Source organism: Chelonoidis abingdonii, chromosome 2 (assembly GCF_003597395.2).
Source record: "Chelonoidis abingdonii isolate Lonesome George chromosome 2, CheloAbing_2.0, whole genome shotgun sequence".
In the NCBI taxonomy this organism is placed as follows: Eukaryota; Metazoa; Chordata; order Testudines; family Testudinidae; genus Chelonoidis; species Chelonoidis abingdonii.
The window spans coordinates 210,564,611-210,590,924 of NC_133770.1; the positions used below are offsets into that span (position 1 = coordinate 210,564,611).

Here is a 26,314-nt window from a genome sequence, read left to right on the forward strand (position 1 = left end):
ATCTCTCGGAAGTGGTATGCCAAGTCTTCATTTATTCGCTGTAATGAGTGGTTCCCTTCAAATATACAAAATTACCACTACAGTCTCCTCCCTCAAATCTCCCCCCTTCTTGTCTCAATATGCATTCAAAATAATCCAGTTATTAATGGCTTGAAAGGCAGATGAGGTTAGCTTGCACTTACTTTATATTTTTATAACTAAAAGAAAACAATTCCAAGCATGTAAATGTGTGTGGTAGTTGCAGAGATTCATTTGCATCCCTCTCACCCTATCCTCCATTACTCATTTCACTTCTTAGAGTGTAAGTTGTCTTCTGTTGTGTTTGTACGGTACCTAACAAAAGGGTCCCCTATTCTTACTGGGCACTACCATAATATTACATCTTTGAAACTAATTAGTATTTGAGGTTTAGTTTTCTCAGATAGAAAAATTGTGTGCGCCTATCAAGATTTTACTTCATCAGGGGTCAATGTTTTTTTAAGATGACCAGTTCTGAGACCCTGGCAGACCAGTGAGGGATTGGGTATCAATTTTAGAAGCTGGGGCTGGTCTACACTAGAAAATTAGATCAGTCCCTATAGTTAAGCAAACCTAATGCCCTGTGTAGACAGCACTAGGTCGATGGAAGAATTCTTCTGTGAACCTCGCTGTTGCCTGTCCAAGAGCTGGATTTACTACAGGAATCGGAGAACCCCTCCAATCGCTGTACTAAGTATCTCCCCTGTATTGTGCTGCGGTGCCATTTAAGTGTAGACATAGCCTAAGTCTCTGATGCTGCAAGTGTAGTTGACAATAAAGGCATATAGCCACATTCTGAAACATTTACTCATGCTCTCATTCAGCAAGTAGTCCTACTGAGTTCAGTGGCATGGTTCAAGTAGTCAGATACTACTAAGCATGAATAAAGATAGCAAAATCTGGCCCTAAGACTAGGTCTTCATTGCACAGTTAACCCGGTGATTGGCATCTCCACAGCAAAGCTCTACACATTAATGTGTCCTCACTGTTTATGCTAGGAGTTGGCAACCTATGGCACGCATGCCGATTTACAGTGGCACGCTGCTGCCGGCTTGGGGTCCCTGCTGCCGGCCCCGCTCAGCCCACTGCCAGCCTGGATGGATAGAACCCCGGGCTGGCAGCAGGCTGAGCGGGGCCGGCGGCCAGTCTCCCAGCTGGGAGGGACCAGCGGATGGAACCCCAGACCAGCAGCGGGCTGAGCAGCTCAGCCCACTGCCAGCCTAGGGTCCCAGCCCCAAGCCTCACTCAGCCTGCTGCCAGTCTGGGGTTCCATGCGCCGGCCCCTGTAAATGTAAAATGTATTACTGGCACATGAAACCTTAAATTTTCTCTGCACAATTATGTATTCATAAGAAGGACATAAAAATAGTATATCTTCATTATATAGCATTTCCCACCTTCTGAGCACACATACTCAAACCTCTTGCTTTGTTATGGTAAAGCTAAGCTCTCTTATTCATTCATTCTTTCTTCACCTGAAGGAAGAAGATGGTGTCAAAGAACTCAGGTCACAAGGATTAAAGTCCCCTTAATCACTTTTGAGCCACTCAGATGTCCTCGACATGACTTGTGCTCTTCACACTTGCTAATCAGTCCTACAGGTTTTGTTCCTTGTACCTCAATATCCCAAGTATCAGGGAAAAGTGTATTTTTTGGGACAGATTTTCTGTTGCCCTGTGCCTGGTGTAGTCTTTTAAACCAGTGTAAAGTATGTGACAAGCAGACTTAAAATGATAATGGCCCTGAATGTGCCGCATTATACACTAACATTATACTAATATAAGTAACTACACGTGGCCACAGAGTATCCTCAAGCCTATATGTATAAGCTGTCTTAGACTTGCTCATGAGGCAACTGAACATTTGCCTGGTGAGTCAGTGATTTCCTAGGCTGCAGGGCTAGCTCACCATCATCTATGTTACACCTTAGAGACTAACAAATTTACTTCAGCATGAGCTTTCGTGAGCTACAGCTCACTTAGCTGTAGCTCCCGAAAGCTCATGCTGAAATAAATTTGTTAGTCTCTAAGGTGCCACAAGTACTCTTGTTCTTTTTGCGGATACAGACTAATACTGCTGCTACTCTGAAACCTATCATCTATGTTGAATCAATGAAATTTGGCAAGCTGTTATCTGTGAAGCGCACGGCAGCAAGTGATGAGCTTAGGAGTGAGGGCACCAGAGATCTGCTAGTGTATTTTCTACCAGAGGAAAAGTACCGAGTGAGGAGGTAGTGGGTGTATGGCTAAGTGGCTGTGGGTTTGCAATGACTGACCATAGTCAGAGGAGAGAAAGAGACAAGCAAGATTGAAAGGATATGATAAAAGAAAAACAGGGGTAGGAAAGGAATAAGAAATAGGGTGATGAAGATGGAGAGACAGAATCTAGAAGGAAGGAAGGAGAAACCATAATATATCAAAAGAAAGAGGAAAAGGCATAAAGAAGAAAGAAGAAAAGAGAACAGCACACTGAAATTATGAAACGATGAACCCATGATATATGATAGGAAAGCAAAAAGAAAAAGTGGAGTAAAGGAAGGAAATTAAGGTAAAACAAAAGCCAGGGAGACATAGTAAAGTTATATTTTAAACACTGTACTCTACAGATAGTTGATTGCCAATAAGTGACAATATAATGCAATACACATATAAAATGTTCAATCATATTTCCCTTCAGAATGTATCAGACTGTGTAATGCTGACAGACCCCGGTCGTCGGCGGGCAGGATCAAACATGGGACCTGTGGAGCTAAATGCACATGAGCTTCAAGCCATATAATGGCCCTTAGCTAAGGCTGTAGAGCAGACTCATTAATCTCTCTCTCTAAGTGGTCTTGGTGACACTAGATGGGACAGAACACCACACCCAGGAGGTGTGTGGGTTACGACTATACCATGGCATATATTTTTCAAAATATTTTCTTGGGAAGTTTACCCAAGAATTACCCCCACAATAGTACCCAGGATGACTTATTTAATACTTCCTGGGCTGCTCAATATATATATTCACAGGGCTCCTCACACCTGCTAGTCCACAAATGAGGTCGAGCTCCCTTTGAACACATACCACCAGTTTATTTTTGGATTTGTGCTGTGTGTCTAAAAAAACAACAACAACAACAACAACAACAAAAACCTCTTTTTCCCCCTTAAGGGAGACATTAAAATTCTGTTTACGTTTATCAGGCATCTTAGTCTTTCAAATATGGTTTGGCACAGAAGGTATTGTAATCCCTACACATAGACAAGGGCAGAATGGAATTTTTGGTATGAGAACATTAGAACTCTTACCTGATGTTGGTCTAAAGAGACAGAAAGTGAAACACTCACAAAGTGAAACATAATGTGGCATTACTACTTTCCAATAGAATTACTTGTTCTAAAAATCAAAGGTAATTGTCTATTTCAAGCCAATGATGAAAGTTTAAGTACTATTATCTTTGGTATTCAATTGCGCACAGGTTAAGTAGGCGAGTCAGTGCGGGTTGTTCGTTTAGTTTGACCTCTCTAAAGTCTTTACTCAGACTACATACAAGCTAAGAACTCAATCTCACAATGTGATGAGCGCCTTACCCTTGGTCCAGCAAAGCACTTAAGCAGTTAATTTTAAGCACATGCGCAGTCCTATTAATTTTAATGAGTGCAGGATTGAACCCTAAGTAGAGCAGAGTGGGCTTTAGCTATTCAGGGCCTTTTGCCATGTGTATGGTTGTGCAGGATGTAAGACTGCTCCCACTCCCTTGTGCACCCTGCCCCTATCACAGCTTCAGGCGTGTGGGGGCCAGGAAGGGGTGGAAAAGAATGCTCATGGAGCCACTATTCTCCAAAGCAGAGCTTTGTTGGCTGGTATGTTGGGGAATGAGGAAGAAGTGGAAGTAATCTGCACCTGGTAATCTATCTATGAAGCTAAATGATATGACACTCATCCCTATATCTGAGTTCCTCTTGATCATTATTTTTATCCTCACAAATCCCTGTGAGACAGTGAAATATTATCCCCATTTTGTGGATGAGACCTGAGACACAAGGTAGATTAAATGAGTTATCCAAGAGTACAAAGTCTGTAGCTGAGCCAGAAATAAAACCCATGTCTCCTGGAACCCCACTCCAGTTCCCTATCCACTAGACCATCCATCCAACATTCAGGGGCTACAGAAGATTTCTTCTCCTGGAAACAAGGCAGAAGCATGGAAGGAAGTGCTGTGGAGGCACAGTTACAAACTGCCCTTACACAGCTCTGCCTAAAGGAAAGTCTAGGCCTTACACCATTATCCTATGGGCTAGCCAGTTGGTATACAAACATAAAAAGAGAAGAAATTTTTGTTGCAGTTATACATACTTTGGAGCGGGTACTTGTGCTGGTATCAATGAATTAATAGTCTATTCTTAAGCACAGAGCTTCTTCTGATCTGTTCTGCCAGTGACCTCTATCTTTAATTTGATTTTTTTCAGCAATCACCTATTCATAGCAGAGATACAGATATTAGTGCCTCAGCAGACTCTCCCCTGAGCTGGAATGTCAATTATGCCCAAACTATGTGGATGGTTTTATGATGAAAACCATTGAGCACCAAAGTTGTTAAATTTCAGGCAACAAAAATGACTCAATTTCCCCCAGTCCTGTTTACTACTATTTATAAATAAAAAACTGTTCACATTTTCAAATCCTTATTAAAAACACCTTCCCCTTCATTCTGGTTTACACCAGCTTAAAGATGAACAATGCGCACAGCACTCAATGTTCAGATTTTTACATTTCTCACACTGTAGAGGTAGGTAACACAGCTTAGAAAACCTCAAATCACTTAGAATACAAAAAACATATGATAAACTAGTCCTGTTCACAAAATGTAATAATGAAAACAGATACTTGGTCTTGCACAGACAATTTTATTAGGTGCTCCACATATTTGATATCCTAAATAGATCCACTAGGCTGAATATTCAATTTTCCTAACTTTAATTTCTCTTTGTCCTGGTTTGATCAAGATAGGTCAAGTCATACATTGCTTGAGAATATTAGCTGGGTACTGTGAATGTATTTTGTATTCTCTCAACCATAACTCATTATAAGGAACTTGCTTGGCATCAATAAGTCACTGCTGCCTTTTTTGTGAGCATGTGTGACTCAATACTCTGCTGCTAGGCTATTTAGTGATAAAATCTGGTATAATAAAATATTAATTACAGCTGAAAGGTTGGATGAGAAATATGAACTCAATTACAGTCCCATACTGTGAACAAAGGGCAAGGTGAAAAAATCCTTTAGTTATGGAGGTTTTGGATAATAAAAGAACAACTTGGACATTAGAATTAGGCTGAGAGCTCCCTAAAAGGCAATCTGCTATTAATCTTCACATCAGGCATAGAATTTCAAGTAAATTATCCCTGGACGAAGGTGATATTTTCAAAACTAATTTAAAGATTTCTTTATCTGTGCATTTAATTTTTTCCTTCAAGTCATCATAATTCAATTATTTAAATTATGTAACAAACACAAGGACATACCAATTGTAATTAAACATCAGATATTGTACATGCTATCCAAAAGGGTCATAAGTAAATGAAATAAAACGAGCAGTTAATTCTAAACTTTTTTAATCCTGTCAGCTCAGGCTGACGCTTATTGCAGAACTGACTCAAATGTGGTTTTGTCTTCCAAAAAGCCTGATTACCTTGCAAAATAGCAATAGTAGAACATTTTAGATTTTTTTTTATTAATGAGAGTTTTTCTATTTCGTTCACCCTTACAAGTAACGCATACAACAGAGTTTGCTGGACTGATCCTGGAAGTAAGGAACTACTCAGTTCTAATCCCAGCTCTGCCACTGATTTGCTTTGCTGCCTTGGGCAAGCCCCTTTGCTTCAGTTTTCTCCTATCTATGTAGCATGACTAAACTCACCCACCTACATTTGACCTTGGAGCCCTACAATTCAACCTGTTCTACAGAAACTCAATGTCATATAATAAAATTCATTCTGCAAAACAGAAAATCCCCTTAGAAGAGGTGGAATTTTAAGGGCCCCAGGACTGTAATTTACAAGTGTTTTATGAAAATTAGCTTATATTTGTAAGGCACAGGTAAGTGATATGCATTATTGCTCTAAATATAAATGGAGAAATTATCAGATTTCTACAAGATGTTGAAAAACTACTTTGAGGTGCTTTGTTCGTTGAACTCAAAACTACTTCAATACAAGTTCAGGGTGTTCATAAATTCACAGGATCAGGCCCCTTATTATTACTGATGGAGGATCAGGCCCCTTATTATTACAGATGGATGAGCCACAAAAGGTTCTCAGTCAGGTCTAAAGAGTCAACCCCAAGTTCAGAAGTTTATAGAGCTTTCAAAGTTTATAAAACCTATGCTACTATCCTTTGTTTCTTCCTCCCAGTCTTATTTCTCTGCCTTCTTCCATGCTGTCCCCTAACACCTGGAATAATAATCTCTAAACCCTAGCTCAGTGAGAATCCACTCTCACATCATTCAAATCCCTCCTGAAAATCTTCTTCTGGTAGGCCTTCAAATGTGAGTAAAAGCTGTCAACACGTCATTTTAAAGAAATTTTGGGTCTTGCAGAGTGCTCTTACAGTCTAAATAAAAAGACAATGGAAGTGCCTTGAGGCACAAAAACTTTTTCATAGATTTTCTTGCAGCCAAATCTTAGTTTCTCAGGGCTATATTTTCAAATGCTGGCCTTTATTTTTGCAGGCACAACTCATTACAGATTCAATTTAGGCTGCTTAAATCTAAATCATGGACTCATAAGGACATAGGACTGGAAGAGATCTCCTGAGTGATCAAATCCAGTACCCTGCTATTCCAGGCAGTTCCAACACTAGCTTGAGCAAAATTGCACATCTAATTCTGAGCCTCCAGAAATGGTGGCCCAATTAAAGATTTGGACCTTCAAAGTGAGTTTTCAAACAGATGTGACAGTATACTAATGTCCCACCTCCCCCACAGTCCACAATGGAAAATTAACGTCTCTAATTTTCCAATAACATTCACAGTCCATTTTGTTCAATTCATGGTCATAGGATTTTTAAAATAGCTAATTTCATGATTTTAGATATTTAAATTTTAAACTCACGGTGTTGTAACTGTATGGGTCCTGATCCAGAAAGGAGTTGTGTGTGTGTGTGGGGGGGTCATCACAAGGTAATTGTGGGGAGTGGGTTTGTGGTACTGCTACACTTCTGTGCTGTTGCAGGCATTGTGATGTTGCAGGCCATGGGCAGATGGAGAGCGTTGGCTTCTGGTTGCGAGCTCAGCTTTGAAGGCAGAGCCACTGCCAGCAGCAGCAAAGAAGTAAGGATGGCATGGTATGGTATTGCCACCCTTACTTCTGCGCTGCTGCCTGCAGAAAGGCCCTCAATCATCAGCCGCCACTCTGTGGCCGTCGAGCTCTGAATTTAATTCTGTGCTGCTGCCTTCAGAGCTGGACCGCCACAGAGTGGTATGGCCCTAATCATGTGATGTTACCTACCTACTACTGCAAGCTGAAATGTGTCATTATGTGATAAAGTAATATTTTTCTTTTCAGAAAAATGAATACTTGACACTTCAGGTTTTAACAATGCTTTCAATTTCAATGCGATTTACTGAAACTGCGGCAGTAATTTTTGGAACCAAGCCAAAAAATATGTTTGTCATGAATTTACATTTGTGACACTTAAAACAATCCAAAGAGCAATCCAAAGCTTTTTAATCAGCTTTATGCTCTTTGCTTAACTTCTCTTTTAAAGGAGAAGAAAAAAAGGCAAGTGTATAAATACAAGTAGAAAAATGCACCATGGTTACAGCAAGCAAAGTGCTTTATCAGCCAACATGACACTGTTTAACTCACAAGTTTTCAGGTTGCCAAGACCAATTTACAAAACAACCAACGACTATGGAGTAAGGGGCAATGTCTTTTTGTAGATTAAAAACTGGTTAACCAAAAGAAATAAAGAAAGCAACAGTTAGGATTATTAGCCTGGAAAGGAACCGAGGTTGAGGACTTGGATGAAGTATTCAGTTCACTGAAAGCCTGGTGGAAACCAATTGGTTATTTCTTTTTATTCTGTCTCACAAAAGGAGAACATGAATGCTCAGTTATATTGAAGTGCAGATCATTCAGAAAAAGCAAAAGTAAAAATAAAACTGTCACAAATTTATGACACAATGGTGCTGTTCTGAACTCTCAAATATTTGTTAACATTCACAAAGTGGGCAGTCAGTTTGACTACTTTTCATGCCCAAGGAGGCCCAGGGACAACTTTGGACCATGAGATCCATTGCTGAATAGACTAGATGGAATTCCATTAACTCAGCCTGAATAGTGCAGCCAGTTCATTTTGTAACAAAAAAGAGTTAGCGTCATTCAGGTGATCAGCCTCTTCCCACTCCTTCCAACTACAGAAGCTAGGGAAAATGAAGAGGGAGAAGGACCCCATCAGGTCTTCTTTCTTCAGTGCTGTCCCCCTATCTCCACAATGTGAGGGATAGAAGGGACTAGACAAAGACTCACTTTTCTTTCCCTCCAACTGTAGGAAGAGAAAAAGCGTTCAGGGTCTACTAAGACAACGGAGGATAAGTTCCAGCAATCAACCGGGGCTCTCTTTTTCATTAATCTAAATAGGATGAATGTGCCTGGTCACAAATCCAAACCTCCAGAATAATTAAATTTGAGATCTATTCACATCTCCAGGAAATACCACTTTACGCTGTAATCAGTTTAAGGAATTCACCCTGAAGTCTTGAGGTCAGATAATTACATATTGTGGCTGAATTTGAGAAGGTGTTGGATCATCTGAAGACTGCAAACAAAAATCGGTGCAAGTGCAAATTGTGGTTTAAGAAATAAAGTGATGGTCTTAGGGAAACAGGAAGTATCTTCAGTCCCAGATCATGCACAAGTGACCGGTTATATTACAGCTATTTTTTTTGTTTCCCCACCTTTCTGGTAGTAGACATGGTAAGAGATGGGATACCACTCACCTTGATGAACTAATGGTACTGTTTCTCAGACAACAAGTTTTGAGATCTTTTGATGAAAGTTACTATAGAAGAACAGTTTTCAGAGTTGCAGCCGTGTTAGTCTGTATCCACAAAAAGAAGAGGAGTACTTGTGGCACCTTGGAGACTAATAAATTTATTTAAGTATAAGCCCACAAAAGCTTATGCTCAAATAAATTTGTTAGTCTCCAAGGTGCCACAAGTACTCCTCTTCTTTTTATAGAAGAACAAGTATTAATATCTGATGTATCTCCATTATACTCAGAATGTGCAACCTATAAGAAACAGACTTCAGTAACTGCTGCTTTACTCCTGTGCTTTTCAACAACTAAAACTATTGCAGTGATACAACTATGTTTTGGGAAAGGCACATGAGACAGGGAAGCTCTGCAAATGCTACAACACCCAAACCTATAGCTATGGGAAATTGGACATATCATGTTTAAGCAGAAGGCCGTCATTAAGACATACATGTAAATGCAAAATAATGCACATGCAGATGGATCAAACTCCTTGTGTACCATAAAGAAATGGAGAAGTAATTTCAAGAGCAGGAGCCTAGCTAATAGATTTGCGAATGTAATGTTAACACTGGAGCACTGAGCCTATTTGCCATTCCACATTTATGCTGGAGAGTTATTCTTAAATTAGGCTGAAGAATTAAATAACTGGATGCACCAGAATTAGCAGGCCATGAGTAGAGAAGGAACGCTTCTCACAAACCTCTCCCCCCCTCAAGGCTGTTCTCTAATTTGCTATGCTATGCTGTAGTATAGAAAGAGAGACTAGCTTGCTCCAGCCCAATCCCAGATGTCTCCACTACAGTTTTATAGCCCCACAGCCTCGTTGTATCCTTGGGGGCAGCAGGTTTAGGAAGAAATCACTGGAGATCAGAGAGCTGTAAGCCTTAAAAAGCAATCATTTATTTACACATACTGAACTAACCAAACCAGCCAAAACTGGCTGGGCTATCCCCTAATAATCTAACTCAGTTGCCATAGCAACAAGGGGCTATTACCAGGACAATCAAATACACAGCATATTCCTCCCCAAATAATAAGAACATCCCCTAAATAAAATAAACACTAAACTAGAGAAGGAGGGTAGACTGCCTCCATTCCGGGCTAAATCCCGGGGATTATTTTGCCCCATAACTGTGAGTTCGTCCTAGCTAAAGATCCAGCCATTGAGGAGACCTTCTGTCTCTAGGTGGATTACGGTGAACTTCTGGTGGTGTTGCACCGGAAAGTATCTTGGGCACAGGCCTGACAATAGGCTCAGGGTTTGTGGCAAGAATGGGTCAGGAGGTAGTTCCGGGTAGAGGGGTATCTCTGCTGCTGGCAGTAATGGAGGACAACAGTCAGGAACAGGTGATTCTTGATTTGGTATCTCACCAGAAGAGGTGAAGTCAGACAACTCAACTGAAGATGTCTCCTGAGGACTGGCATGACCTGCCAACAGCTGATCTACATGTCACTGCCAGGTGAGATTCTCTGCAGTCCGGACTGTGTAGGAAACCAGTCAGGTCTGAGCGATGATCGTGGCAGGGACCCATTTAGCTCCAGAAGTATAATTCCAAGCCAAAACTGGCTGTCCCGAGCTAAAGGTTCGGTCTTTTGCTCTAGGTGCCCATCTGATGACTTAATATTGCTGCTGATGTTGTACAATTTATCGGGGTTCAGAAGGTTTCAGCAGATCAAAGCAAGTGCGCAGCTGTCATCCCATCATTAGAAAGCTGGGGATGCCTTGGTCGTAGCGTGAGGTGTGTTTCTGTAGGAAAGTAAGACGGTGTCCCGATGCTTTTGAATGGAGTGTTGTTCCCTTGCCGATTTCAAAGCTTGTTTCATTGTCTGCACAAATCTTTCAGCAAATCCATTGGTGGATGGATGATATGGTGCTGAAGTGATGTGGTGTATCACATTTGCCTTCATAAAATTTTGAAACTCCTTAGAGATGAACTGGGGTCCGTTGTCGCTCACAAGTGTCGCAGCCCTAAAGCCTATGCTCAAACATGGCATCTGTATGGCCAATTGTCGGTCAAAAGGTCACATTGGTACCGTGTGCAACACTGTAGTGCGATGTGCAACATTATAGTGCCATGTGCATTCTCCTGCTCTTTCTGCTTGGTCACCTAGAGGTCAGGCTAGCACCTTGTGCAAAAATACCAGCGTGCCGTGTGCATAAGGGTAGTGTGCCTGTTCTTGAACCTTCTGTCAGTCAAAAGGTCAAGTTGGTGCTGTGTGCAGAAGCATAGGGCTGTGTGCAAAATAGTGTGCCGGGTGCAGCTCCCATTGACGTAGAGGGCACCAGCTCAGAACCCGGTTGGTGAAGGAGCTAGGGACCAATCAGATGCTGACACGAGTAAGAGAGCTTTCGAATAAAACCAGGTCTCACGCCAGGATCCGCGGGAGTATCCGCATGTTAGCTGAAAGACTTGGATCCTCCTTCCAGCTAGAAGGGTCTCCTGTGTATCCTGCCGGCTCGTGTTGTGTTGTGTCCCGGCAATTCGCCATGCCCTTGGTGTCTGTACTGCTGGTCAGCTGCACCTGGAGTGTGGTATTTATATTCTAATTGCTGTAAACACTCTGTCTGCTTAGCTTCTTCCTTTTTCCCTTGTTTTACTTGATACTAAGTTATGTATATAGTATATGAAAGTTAAATTGTTGTACTGATTGCTATTGTGGTTAATTGTTGTACTTTACAATATTTGGTTAATGTATATAGTTTACTCAGTGTGGTGTATCTGCTCTAATTTCTGGTGAGCAGTTAATCACAGATCATTTGGTTTCCTGTTGTTGGATGTGAATAGATTGTTATTCTTGTTCTGATAGCATTGTTAGTTGGTAAAAGCGCTCCTCCCCAGCCCAAGTTGCAACTTATCCCCCATCAATAAACGGCCACGTGGTTTTGAACTTTCAATCTGTCACGTTTTGATTTTCCTCACTCAATCAAAAACTTACTCAAACCTGTATTGGTCTCGGACAACAAGTTGTTCTGGCAGACCAAAACGACTAAAGAGTCCCTGTAGTTTTTGGATAGTACTCTCTGCAGTAGTAGACTGCATTAGAGAGACTTCTGGCCATTTAGAATAGGCATCTACCACCACCAAGAACGTGCTTCCTTCAAGGGAGCCAGCAAAGTCAACATGAATATGTTGCTATGGGCTTTCAAGCCAGTCGCATGGGTGTAGGGGCGCCCACTGGGGTGCATTCCTGACACCCTGATATGACATACAAGCTCTTGCCTTCTCTTCAATAGCACTGTCCAATCCAGGCCACCAAAAATAGCTTTGTGCAATTTCCTTCATGCACGCTATTCCACAGTGACCGGAATGTAGCTGTTCTAACATCTGTGATCTCAGTGGTGGTGGGATAATGACACGTCTCCCCCACTGTAAATAACCAGATTGGATCGATAACTCCATCCTCTTGGACATGTAGCTAACAAGGTCGGGTGGGACCAGAGAGGTTCGTCGAGATTTGTCATGCATCACCAGGTCCATAACTTGGGACAATACTGGGTCAACGCGAGTTGCCTTCTTTATCTGAGTAGCAGTGATGGGTGTATTCTCTACTTATCCAAAGCAGAAGATTTCCTTTAGGGCAGTATCTTGATGTTTGACTGGCAAAGGAAACCTTGAGAGACCATCTGCGTTGCCATGCAGAGTTGATTTCCAGTATTTGATTTCATGTGTGTGTGCTGAAAGTAATGTCCAATGTTGCAGACGACTAGCAGCTAATGGGGGAATGCCTGTGTAGGGTCCAAAAATTGATGTCAGAGGTCGATGGTCTGTGAGAAGAGTAAACTTCCGCCCAAACGGGTACTGATGAAACTTCTGAATTCCAAGAACGATTCCCAATACGTCACGTTCTATTTGGGCATAGTTAGTTTCTGCTTTGCTTAGAGTGCGTGAAGCAAAAGCAATAGGTCTTTCTTCTCCCGAAGGCAAAATGTGTGACACAACTGCTCCCACTCCATAAGGGGAGGCATCGCAGGCCAGTTGTAGGGGTAGGGATGGATCAAAGTGTGTTAGAATTTCAGAATTTAGCAATGCATCCTTAGCTTTGTTAAATGCAACATTGCAGGCGTCAGTCCACTTCCAGGTCTTGTTCTGCCCAAGGAGTTCATGAAATGGTTTTAGCAGTGTGGAAACTGTGAGATGAACTTTCCATGATAGTTCAATAGTCCTAGAAACAAGTGCATCTGGCTAACATTTCGAAGTGGGGAAGCCTCCACAATAGCCTTAACTTTTTCAGGAGCCTTATGAAGACCCGCAGCATCAATGATGTGTCCCAAATATTCAGCAGAGGGCTGTAAGAATTCACACTTGTCTTTGCAGACTCGTAGACCATACTCTTTCAGTCTTTGTAGGATAACCTCTAAATTCTTTAAGTGATCCTCTTCATTCCTTCTAGTGACCAGGATGTCATCCAGATAGCACTGAACACCTGGCAAGCCACACAGATCTGGTCCATAGCCCTCTGGAACAGGGCGGGAGCAGACGTTATTCCGAAGCATAGGCGACAGTATCGATAAAGCCCCTTATGAGTCACAATAGTCAACAGCTCTTGGGACTTTTCATCGACGTGCATCTGTAAATACGCTTGACTCAGATCAATCTTACTGAACTTTTGTCCCCCAGCCAGGCCCGCAAAGAGGTCATCCATGCGGGGAGGCGGGTATTGCTCTGCACACAACACCGGGTTGACAGTGACTTTAATCACCGCAAATCTGGAGGGAGCCATCTTTCTTCACTATTAGAACTATAGAAGTGGCCCATGGACTATGGGTAACTGGTATTAAGATTCCATTGGTGACTTCAACTTTTGGCCTGATGGCATATGGCACCGTTCGAGCTTTCAGATACTTTGGTTGACTATCAGGTTTAATGTTCAGTGTCACAGTGATTCCCTTCACGCTTCCCAGATCCTCTCCAAAAACAGCAGCATGTTTCCTTAGTATAGTGGTCATACCGGTTATAGTATAGTGGTCATACCGGTTTCTTCTTTACCGGCTTCTTCTTTATGGTCGGCCAGACCATAGGCCTCTTTTTCTTTGTTTACAGGCACACGCAATGTGTCTCTCTTTGGCACAGTGTTAACACACCAGGTCCTTACACCAGCACTCTGATCCCTGGTGACCTGGCTTACCACAGCAGTAACATTCCTGACTCTGCACAGTTTTGTGGGTAGGTTCTTGTGACACTTTATGCACCCTAGGGAATGCAGCGACATATTGCACCTCCTTTGTAGCCAGTCCCATGGAGACCGCAATATCAATGGCCTTCTGTAAAGTAAGCTGAGCCTCTGTCAGTAGGCGCTTCCGTATAGCTTCACTGTACAGGCCACACATTAACCTGTCACATCAGGCATCATTTAACATCTGCTTAAATACACAGTGTTCTGCTAGCTTTTTTAAAATTGCTACAAATTGTACAACTGTTTCATCTTCTTTTTGGTCTCTTTTGTGGAACCTATATCTTTCAGCAATTACCAGTGGTTTTGGGGGAAAATGGGACCCCAGGATTTCCACAGAGTCACTGTAAGGTTTGGTCTCAGGCAGTAAGCTACGTAGCAGGGAGTAGGTTTTAGCCCCTACAACACTTAAGAATATTGGCACCTTCTTCGCTTCTGTAATGTCATTTGCAATAACAAAAAGCTCAAAACGCTCAGTATACACATGCCATTGCACTATATTCTTCTCAAACGGTTCCAGTGGCCCTGTAAGTGTAGCCATGGTTTTAGTTTCAGTTTCACAGTCAGTGCCAACAAGCAGCAGCTAAAAGAGTTTAGTAGGTTTTTTTTTTTTCTTTTCCTTGACTTCTACTTCCTTCTGTTGCTGGGGCAGCATAGGTATCCCACCCTCGTTGCCACTTTGTTGTATTCTTGGGGGCAGCAGGTTTAGGAAGAAATCACTGGAGATCAGAGAGCTGTAAGCCTTAAAAAGCAACCATTTATTTACACACACTGAACTAACCAATCTAGCCAAAACTGGCTGGGCTATCCTCTAATAATCTAACTCAGTTGCCATAGCAACAACAAGGGGCTATTACCAGGACAACCAAATACACAAGCCTGAGCCCCACAAGTCCAAGTCAGGTGACGTGGGCCAGCCCACTGGTGTTTAACTGCAGTGTACACATATCCACATCTTTCCCTCTATTTAACTTAGGGCCATATCATAGTCTGTGTTTCCACAAGTGGAAAGGATGGGGAGCTAGTGGATCCCAGCTCAGGAAACTGTAATAGGAGATTGTGGCATCTCTGTGGCATCATTCCCTTTTCCTTTGAGTCTAATAATGCTCCTCTGTGGAGATTCTGCAGGGCAATGTCCAGCAGCATGGAATGAGATAAGCAGATCCAGGGGAACAGCTGCTTTGAGGCATTGTCTCCTCTTCCCCAGATGCACCCCTGCTGTGGTAAGTTATTGCTGACTTTGTATTCTCTCTCTGCAGGCAGGAACACAGGAGGAGCAGAGGTGTTTCTGCCAGCATGAGCCCTTACAGCTCTTCAGAGCTAGATGTGAGTTTCTGCATAATTTAGGATCAAAACAGCTGTTAAATACAAATGAGGTTCTAGCCTTGTGCTGCTACTGCCCTGTAATGCTAATCCTGAAAATAGTTTCAACTCTAAAGGTTAGAATGTAGTTAATTCCTTTACCTCCATCATATATCCCCACAGTAATCTCTCCCCAAATTCAACACTTCTATAAGGCCTTAGACATTTATCTTACCATTCTCAGCATCTGTGTCACGATGAAACATTTCTATTGCTCCTTTCTAAATAGCACATGCTGTCTGTCGTACAACCCAGTAAGTGGCTGAATATTTCTTTATGTCATTTAATGTAAGCTGGTTTTGCAGATTAAGTCTTACTTAGCAATGTTTTACTGTTATGACACTTGTTGGAAATGCCATTGATTTCTCCACCTGCTTAAATGAACAGTACTGTGAAAAGAAAGTTTTTCATATTATGCTCAGCAAAATGAAACATTATTCAGCATACAATGGTAATGTTTCATTGGGAGCACATTAATAGCTAATTTTTTTCTCCCTCCACACAGAGTTTCTCCTCTTCTTCCTAATTTTACTTGTGATCAATGAGGACACTGACTTGTTGGCTTGGAATGTCTGCTTAAGATGCTACTTTGCTCTTGCAACCTTAATTCTGCCTCCTTACATGTTTGTGTTATGATTCAGTCTTTAATTTTAATTACACGATGCCATATTCTTTCCACAAGACCTCTGCAAGACAGTGAGAGTAATTAACCATTGGAAAAATCTACCAAGAGTCGTAGTGAATTCTCCATCACTGACAAATTTTAAATTAAGATTAGATAATTTTTTAAATGTATGTTCAAGAAATTATTTTGGGGAAGTTCTATGGCCTGTATTATACCGAAGATCAGACTAGCTGATCACAATGGCCTCTTCTGGACTGGGAATGTATGGATCCATGGAGATAGCTTGGTTTATTCATACCAGCCTCCAAAAGGATGAAGAAGTGTGCACCCTCCCCCGAAACACACAGGAGGCACAATCCCTTTGTAACTTCCCTGGAGCGATGCAGTGATGTGAATCTGCATTGCCCTGAGTGCGGGTCCATGGCTAAATGCCATCATCAGGGTCTATATGCACACCAAAAAGCCTGAACCAAGCTTTACATATTGATGCTGGGCACTGCCCATCAACCTTATTCTCATTTAGAAATGGGGCTTTCCTGAGGGAAAGAAGATGTCAGAGTCATAAGCAAATCGGTGTTTGGTGGCCATATTTTAATATCCTTTTGAACATATCACAGAAACTCGCACAGTTATGCATGGGTGACATTTTCTAGTCAAGAGATTCAGGACTGGAACTGACAATCTGAGGCCCATGATCAGGGAAGATTTGTGCTGCGCCTGGTTGATCCCAAGGTTAAAAGGCCAGCTAACTCTGTGAGCACTCTACTCACAAACACGGCACTCTATCACTAATGAAAAACAAAACAAACATTTAACAATTATATGTAGAAGACAAAGTCCAGGCTCTACGGCAGTATAAAAATGTGCTATTGTAGAAGGACAAATACCTACAGGAAATTCAGCCTAATACTCAGTTATTATTAGAGCTGGACTTTTGTAATAGAACCTGAAACTAAAAAAATCACACAAGATTTTGGGCCTGATGGTGAAAATGGCCATGTGAATCTTTTGCCACGGTTTTACTCAGTCACTTGATCTACTTTTACTATGAAATGTATTTTAAAATTATCTTAACATTTGAAATGTACGAATTACTAGACATTTTGTTATATAATCTCAGAGTACACAATGCAGTACAATGCATTTGCTTTAAGTCACAATCACTGCAATCACATTTTTGTCTTTCTTCATTTTAAAATGCTCAGTGAATGTTCATGAAAACTAACTGAGTCTGCAAGAGCCAAACAAGATGAAAGAACATCTCTACACAATACTGTCAATGCATATTTGACTTGATGGGCAACACCTCAAGCTTTTCAGTGCCTAACCTGTTATGACTTCCAAATATAACTGACTAGACTGAGCCAACTAATGATTCTGTGAAGTAGATGAATGCTCACTAGAAACTATTCTATTCCTTTCACTTGGGACCTCACCTCACCTTGGAATGTGACCCTCAAGAGGAGAAAAACTAATGAGATTCAAACCATGGTGAAGTTAACCTCTCTAGAAAATTTGTCGAAAAGAAAAATAGTTGTGGGTAACAAAATTAAACAGTGACTCGGGTTATTTCTTCCCATCATTGTGGAATACGGTAACAATAATTGCATGGTAAAGAGTAAGTTAATTTTCTTGGCTACCATTGTTTTTATGGAAAAGATGGCTTCCGTGGGACATAAACCACACTGTGCAAAATCCCACTGCTCAACTGGGAAAAGAGCACATGTATATCATACAGTAACACTAACAGACTGAAAGCTGCTCAAGACAAGGATCATATCCATCTGTATGTCCGACAGTTCTAAGCTCAACGTGGCATTAATTCTGAATGGGGCCATGGCAATATTAATAAACAAAACAAGAATAACAAGTTTGATGTTACAAACAGGGTGATAAACCTCTTCCAAAAAGGGGAAAAAACAAAGAAATAAGAAACAATGTTGAACGATACATTCCTATGCAATCCTGTTCATCAGCTACTTAGGGAATACCTGAATTATACAGCCTTATCCTTACAGATAACACAGTAAAAAACAAAAGAAAGCCCTGTTTTACTTTGACAAATGCAGGAACACAGCACAACAGCATCTTTCTATTATGTTTTTTAAACAGTGGACTTGTGTGCATGCACTGATCATTATGTGCATGGAAGTCATGCAGGCACAGAAGTGTGTGTGCACTTTTTAAAATGTGGGCTGTAATGACTCAGTGCTTAAAGCGTGGTCCTATTCTGAAGAGTGACTGTAAAGCTGGCACCGCTGTGTGTATATATTCAGAGACTGATCTGCTCACTATAATGGACAAAGCATGTTTTTATCACTTTTTACTTGCTTTAACACTCAAGAGACAACAAACCAAATGAGCATCTTTTACTATAGGGGAAGGGGAGCAGTCCCCATCCCCCAACCCTGGGTTTGCTCTCCCCTCTGACTTTTCATAGGTCTATATGAAAAAGAAAAGTTATCTGATTAGATTTAAGATATACTTTACCCATCCTGTTCTAACACTGGAGTTGCTTAAGATCCATCTTATTCTAATTGTTATAGATTAAGTTTTAACAATCATGTTAATAAATGACGGGTACCCAGGACCAGCTCTACTGTTTTTGCTGCCTCAAGCAGCGCACTGAATTGCCACTGCTGACGGCGGGGGCAGTGCATGTGCTGTTAGGGTGACACATGTGTTTCTGCGGCGATGGCAATTCGGTGGCAGATTGTGTCTTCAGCTGGAAGACAGAAGCTGCGCCGTCATGGACAGCTGAACATAGAAGCTGCCGCCAAATTGCCACCACCACGGATATGCACGTGCCGCCCTAACGGCACATAGACTGCCCCCGCGCCCCCATTGGCAATTCGGCGCACTGCTTGGGGGCAAAAACATACACACTGCCACCCCTTGCAGATTGCCACCCCAAGCACCTGCTTGGAATGCTGGTGCCTGGAGCCAGCCCTGCAGGTACCATTATCTGTGAGGTTGTCAGTGATACTTGGCACTGCCTGTAGGAGTTAAGGAATCAAAGTCTTATTTGCCAAGGGATCCTGGGACTAGCTGCAGTAAAAAGATCGTGCAAATTTCAAAACAAGGCAGCATAACACATGAGCTTCTGTAAAAGCACCTAAGCAACTTGGACCAAAAATTCAAAGTAAGTTCTATAGTATAACAAAAAAGGATTACAACATTTTTACAGCCTAAGCAATTATTGCACTGCTCCCTCAATTAAACTGAGATTGACCTTTCAGCTGTAAATAAGAAAACTTGTTTGCCATAAAGAAGTGACAGTGATGAGCATCAATAAAGCTCCATCATTTCTCTATCTCAAACTTGCTCAAGTAAGCTTGTTGGCTGACTCACAGGTTGTAAAACTATGATTTGGAAATACAGGTTGCAGACGATGGCAAGTAGCAGGGGCTGAGCCAACAGACCAGCATTCAACTACACACCTTTACAAACTTCTAAATTATGCATTCTAAATAAAATATAAACAGCAGGGAAGGGTGTGATAGGCAAACAGAGAACAGACATTTCTACAAGAAAATCAAACTCACGTGATGCCAGTTAGACTGCAGAGTCTTAATGTATGTTCAGCATACAGCATTTTTAAAATACTGTATTTCAGAATTTTAATAATTTAGTAGTAGTATTTGAACATAAAACCATAACCATTATCTGTCAATTGATATCTAAAATGTTTTTCAATGTGCTTTGTAAAAGGCAGAAATGTGCTTCCCAAATTAATAGGAACACCTTGTAGAGACTACCAATTCTTGGCCTTAGGTGTCTATCTCTCTCCCTCTCTGGGTCTATGTCTTTTCCTCTTCAGCTATGTCTACACTAGCATTTTAAAGAGATCTATCACCATGCACTAACACTCATGCACTGTCAGCAGTGGGAATGGTGGGACATTACAAATAAATAAATCAGTAAAGGTAACACAGGTAAGCTTGTAAAGGGCCAAAGATCAGAGTTAAATCTACATTCATTTGGATGTATGTGCTATTACCACACTTTTGCATATAAACTGGGCAACATTATGTGCCAACATGGCCTCTGACTACGTAATTCAGTATTCAAATGGCTAAATGCTTATGTGCTTGGACCCTGAGTTTGTGCTCACACTTGTGGTATCTGCTTACACAAATCATGCATGAAACTGCATCCTGCTCTCAGACCTCACTTCATGTAAAGATGACTTAGGTATTGCTCTCTCCCCCGCTTTAGGGGGTCCACAGTGCCCTTTAGGCACAGCCCTACACAAGGGCTAGGACAGAGCTCTATCACCCCAAAGGGAGAACTAAGATGCTCTTTGCCATGAGGAGCCAGAATACCTTCTGGGTACAGAGTGGCTGCGGCACAACTGCTGTGTGTGTTGCTATTTACTTCTATACCAGGGGTCGGCAACCTTTCAGAAGTGGTGTGCCGAGTTTTCATTTATTCACTCTAATTTAAGCTTTTGCATGCCAGTAATACATTTTAACGTTTTTAGACTATCTCTTTCTGTAAGTCTATAATATATAACTAAACTAATAAGTAAATAAGGTTTTTAAAATGTTTAAGAAGCTTCATTTAAAATTAAATTAAAATGCAGAGCCCCCCAGACCAGTAGCCAGGCAGTGTGAGTGCCACTGAAAATCAGCTCGCATGCCGGTTTTGGCATCCGTGCCATAGGTTGCCTACTCCTGTTCTATACCTTTGGCCAGCCTATTGTGCTTGCCAGTACGTATGTAGGAAATTCTCCTTTTTATCATCTCTAAGGAACGTTGTACTTCCAGGTAGTAAATATGGAGCAGCCACTGTGCTCTGAACAAGCTGTAATTCTGAGTGGACTGGCTCAGGGTGCAAAAAGGGGTTCCCCCATACCGTAAACCACTCGTAAGAGCCAGGCAGAATCTGGCCCTAAGATTTTATGTCACTTTCCCCTCAATAAAAGGTGCTACAATGGTCCTACACTAGAAGACATGTAATAGGGGGGTGGACAATTTATATGTGGTGAATTATGCTGCTGCTTTCGACAATTTATGTTTTGACACACCTTTGGGATTTTTCAATGGTAACTAAAGTTGTGGGTATGGTTTTAAAATATTATATATCTTTTTATAATGTACTTGGTTTCACGTAACATAACAACACATACACATTGCGTGTGTATGTATATAAAATTTGCAAAAAGAGACCTGTATATAATAAACATATTCAGATAATTTCCACTCAACCAGAAGCCTTTAGAAACTCAAAGGACAAAAAGTCTTGTAAATCACAAATATTCTAAACACCAATATAGTTAAACCAACAGATAAATAAGTGAATATATTAATTATTATTGAATGTATTATTTCTTTACAGAAATATGACTAAAAAATAATTACCTGGAAATAAACAAAGTAACAGTCATAAAACACACAAATACAAAACAGAAGACAAAACAACCAATCTGTATAATATTTTACTGTATTATAACTGTTAAAATATACTTTAACAATGTTAAATTGTGTGATTCTTTTAAAACTGACTTACAGCTCGGTCTGATTAACATGAACTTTACAGTGGCAAATAGAGGCTCTTGAACATGTCTACAAAGTCTACTTTTTGAAATGTCCTTTAACTGCCAAACAATAAGCATTTCTTTTGTATATTGCGATCATGGGTGAGGGGATTCTAAACAAGGTAAAAAAATAAGTTTTTTATATTTCACTAAAGAAAAATATTTAATCATGGAAAAGAAACCAACGCTCTTAGTTACCTCAAGTATTAAAATCAGTGACTTGAATACCAGAATCTGTACTTTCCCTACCTACTTCAGGAATTAAATAATTTATGTGAGGCAGCTGATGTGTTGATCAATAAAATGACAACAACAATTTACACTGAAAAGTTTAGTGCACTTCCAAGAATCTGCATTAACGAAGCAGGATGGTTATAACAGAATCAATAGACAACCATCTTAGTGAAGTGCATACATGAAGTATAGCTGAATTTTCAACACCCAGTGAATATAGATTAAAAAAAAAAAATCCATTCCCAGAACATGTTCTGTAAACAATGCAATGACAATATATCTGAGTGTGTAATACACAATAAAACTTTAAATAATATTAAAGAAATCCCCACTTTAATTTTTATTCCCTCTTTCGCTCATTATTTACACTACTAGTTTGGCATCTGCGCCTATTTTATTTTAGGTGCTGTTGCAAAAGAGCTTTTTAAATTTGCTATCGTGTGTTCATCTGATTCTGCGGCTCTGTAGTTTGATGTTATTCTAAATTCCTCTTTCTATTTCTCTAACCACTTATGCCCTTATGTGGCATTTTAAAATCTCCCAACTACTGCCTTTGTATTATGGGTAAGATTTCCAACCTATCAATACTTCCAGGAGTAAACTGTATTTAATTGAGTAGGCTAGATAAAAGCAATTGAACTCATTCTTTAGTTATGGTCTAACAAGCTTGTGTTTATGTAGTAACATAACTACTTTGTGCCATTTTAATCTCAATATTTATATTCAGGACTGTACTACAGCATTGAGAAATAAGATGAGATGAACCAAAGTTATTTAATAAAATGGTTTGAAACAGGAAAGCTAGAAAGAGGAAAAATTTATGTGATTCCAGTTCTAGTACACCTCTACTCAGATAGAATGTAACACGATAAAGCACGAATTTGGATATAACGCGGTAAAGCAGCGGGGAGCCCTGGGCCCTTTAAAGCGCCACCCAAGCCCCACTGTATTACCACGTTATATCCAAATGTGTGTGGTGCCCTGGGTCCTTTAAATCACCACCTAAGCCCAGTTCTCACCAGTACCTGTACCAGCTCTTGCCAGTACGCCGTACCAGACCGAACTCGATATAACGCAGTCTCACCTATAAGGCAGTGAGATTTTTTGGCTCCCGAGGACCACGTTATATTGGGGTAGAGGTGTATAATCTGCAAAACAGGTCAGTTCAGATAAAATCTGATTTTATTGCTTTCAATTTTTTCTCAACTGTTTGGTATGTTATTGTAATGGGGCTGCTCACTGTGCCCCGCTGGGTTCAGCCTTTTAGTCCTGCTCTCCAATGAGTCAGGACCACTTTAAGCTGGTGCGACACTTGTGCTCTTTATTCCTGTGTCCGGTTCCCACCACCAGACTCCAACTATTTACAGATTAATTATAGATTTGTTCTAGCACAGGCCTCAGTGGCAAAGGAGTAGCAGACTCCTGGTGCCTTTGGAGCCTACTCTCTCCTCTTGGTCTCCGTCCCCCTTCTTGAACTCACTTCCTCCCAAGCTTTTAGCCCCTCTGAACAAGGCTGGCAGGTGTGGCCAGTTTCCAGGCCGGTCCTAGCCAATGGCCCAGCCCCAACACATTTCCCCTGATTGGGGCTGGAGTGGCAGGAGCTGATTAAGGCTTCCCCTGCAGTGCTCTTCCATAGTTCCCAAAAGAAAATGTCTCATTCAAAAAGTTCTAAACAGTAAATAAGATTGCGCCTTCCTTCTTTTGGATTCAACCATTCAAAAATAGATAAGTTCTATTACAGAAAACAGAAAATAATCTAATTAAAGGTAGGATACCTTGCTGTAATACTATATTAAATAATAATGTGCAGTCGAATAGTTCAATTTACTCATGTCTGGATATATCAGAACCATACTTCTGAAACTGACAAAAATTATCAAAAATTACATCAACAAAGTGCCTTGACAGTTCTTAATTATGGATGTAAATGCTTTCTTTCAGTAACAATAGGATTCACTGTTTTAGAATCTATCTGATAATTCAGAAGTAAAGAGCCTAATCTTGCAAAAAAACTGTATTTCTGTAGTCTTTAATTACAAATATTCAGAATGCTGAGATCCTCAATGGTTTATATTCAAAGCAGCGGGTCATTCTTCTGTTTCTTTCTGTAAAGAATGAAATTCTTTTAATCTAAACATTGTATGATTTAGACAGAATCGTGTACCTACTTGTGGAATACAAACCATTACAAATGGGACGTTATACCCATGTAAATGGGTAATAGAAAAATCTAAACAGGTTGAGCTGTTGATTTTTCAGTGTTCTTTCCTCTTCCTGCCAAACGGGTCTAACTGTTAAACATTATTAATTTTATAATCCATTTTTTGTATTAGTTAACTTAGTAAAAGTCTTAAATAGTTGTAAGTAAATCCTGAGGTAAACAGAAAGAGCAGATATAAAAACATAGCAAGTCAGGATAAAAAGTGCGCTATGTCCTTGAATTCATAACACTGTAGTAAGCAATTACCTTAAAGAAGTAAAGAAGCCACCCACACAACAGCACTGTGGCTTTGTTCCTTATCTTCAAAGAACAAGCCACTTGCATCTGGATCAAATCCTTTAAACAATACCCGAACATTCAACATCAAAGCACTTTCATTTTCTTCAGTTATTTATTTTAACTAGCACTAATACAGACATGGATTTAGACTCTGATTTCGGTGTAGAAAATCCCCAGAAAACACATTCAAGAAATTAATCAATTTAATTTTAATTTTGTAAAGATTTCCCCCTTTATACCTGACAGGAGCTCCTCTGCTCTGTGCAGGTTTCAGCAGGATTGTCACAGTACTGTCAGTTTGATTCAAAGGTGTTTCCAGCTCATATGGTGGCATAGATGGTGCTAGGGGAAAAAACAAGAGGCAAAATAGACTAATTATTTCTAGGTTTGTTTTAACAGTTTATTTTAAAAATCGATTTGACACATATAAAGATCTCTTTAAAATACAGAGCTAGCACAACATCACAAATTAAATAACATATAATTAAGTAAATGACTTCAGAAAAACAAAAACAAAACACAGAACTACAATAAAAACAAAACAAAAAACACTTCATGGCCATTTTCAAAAAGCAGCTAGTCAGTTTGGATACCCAACTTTATACACCTTCAAAGGGCCTGACACTCAGAGAGTGCTGAGAACTCAGTCTTTTTTTTCAGTTGGCAATTTGAACACCCAAAAATTGAAGCATGCAAAATGACCAATTACTTTTGAAAATATAGACCCAACTTTCTTGCTGCACCTATAGTGGATGGACATCAGAGCTAACCTCAGATCTTGTCACCATGGACATTTCAGCTATTCATGTAGCTAGTGAGGCCATCCCTTTACATTATTTACAACAGTGCAACAGGATTAGCATTAGTGCAGTTTATCCAGCTTAAAACCAGAGTAAGTTGTGCTGGTGCAAATTGTCTACACTGGTGCCTGAAATCCCAGGGTAGATAAGGCCTTAGTTAAGTGGTGGTTGTTACTTTTTTAATTGTCATTAAGGACTTCGCATCACTCTGTACATAGGCTGGACAGTGTTCAATCGCTATTCAATATTTTCTTTTATCCTCACTGTTCAACGTTTGGCCCTAGGCCTTATCTACTGCACACTATTCACTGATTCGGAGGTTAAAAGGCCAGAAGGGGCCATTGTGATTTCTAGTCTGACTTTCTCCATAACACAGGACACAGGACTTCTCTGAATTAATTCTTGACTGAACTACAGCATATCTTTAAAAAAATTCTAATCTTAATGTAAAATGTTTCCAGTGATGGAGAATCCACCATAACATCGGTAAATTGTTCCACTGGATAATTACCCAATTAAAAATTTGCACCTTGTTTCAGGTATGAATTTGTGTAGCTCCAGCTTCCAGTCATTGGGATCTTGCTATAGCTTTGTGCTAGATTGAAGAGCCCTGTATTATCAAATTTCTGTTCCCCAGGCAGGTAGTTACAGACTGTGATCAAGTCACCCCTTAACTGCCACTTTGCTAAACTAAACATAATGGGCTCCTCTAGTCTATCACTTTAAGGGCTCGTCTATATTACTGGCAGGATCAACGGGCAGCGATCGACTCTGGTACTCCACCAGGGTGAGAGGCGCAGGTGGAGTTGACGGGGGAGTGTCAGCCATCGACTTACCGCAGTGAAGACACCATGGTGAGTAGATCTAAGTACGTCGACTTCAGCTACGTTATTCACATAGCTGAAGCTGCATAACTTAGATTGATCCCCCCCCCCGCCCTCCCAAGTGTAGACCAGACCTAAGACACATCTTCCAATCCTTTAATCATTCTCATGGCTCTTCTCTGAACCCTCTTCCATTTATCAATATCCTTCTTGAAT

The 26,314-nt window shown here is 40.6% G+C and overlaps 1 protein-coding gene across 9 annotated transcripts in view; it reads right to left on the reverse strand.

The window, feature by feature from the left end:
• PTPRM (protein tyrosine phosphatase receptor type M) overlaps positions 1-26,314 on the reverse strand; it is a 766,944-nt gene that overhangs the window by 277,788 nt on the left and 462,842 nt on the right. For all 9 annotated transcript variants that reach the window (XM_032777081.2, XM_032777080.2, XM_032777089.2 and 6 more), the window contains exon 11: positions 24,714-24,816. In XM_032777081.2, coding sequence (XP_032632972.1) covers positions 24,714-24,816 — 103 coding nt within the window. The remainder of the gene's footprint in view (positions 1-24,713; positions 24,817-26,314) is intronic.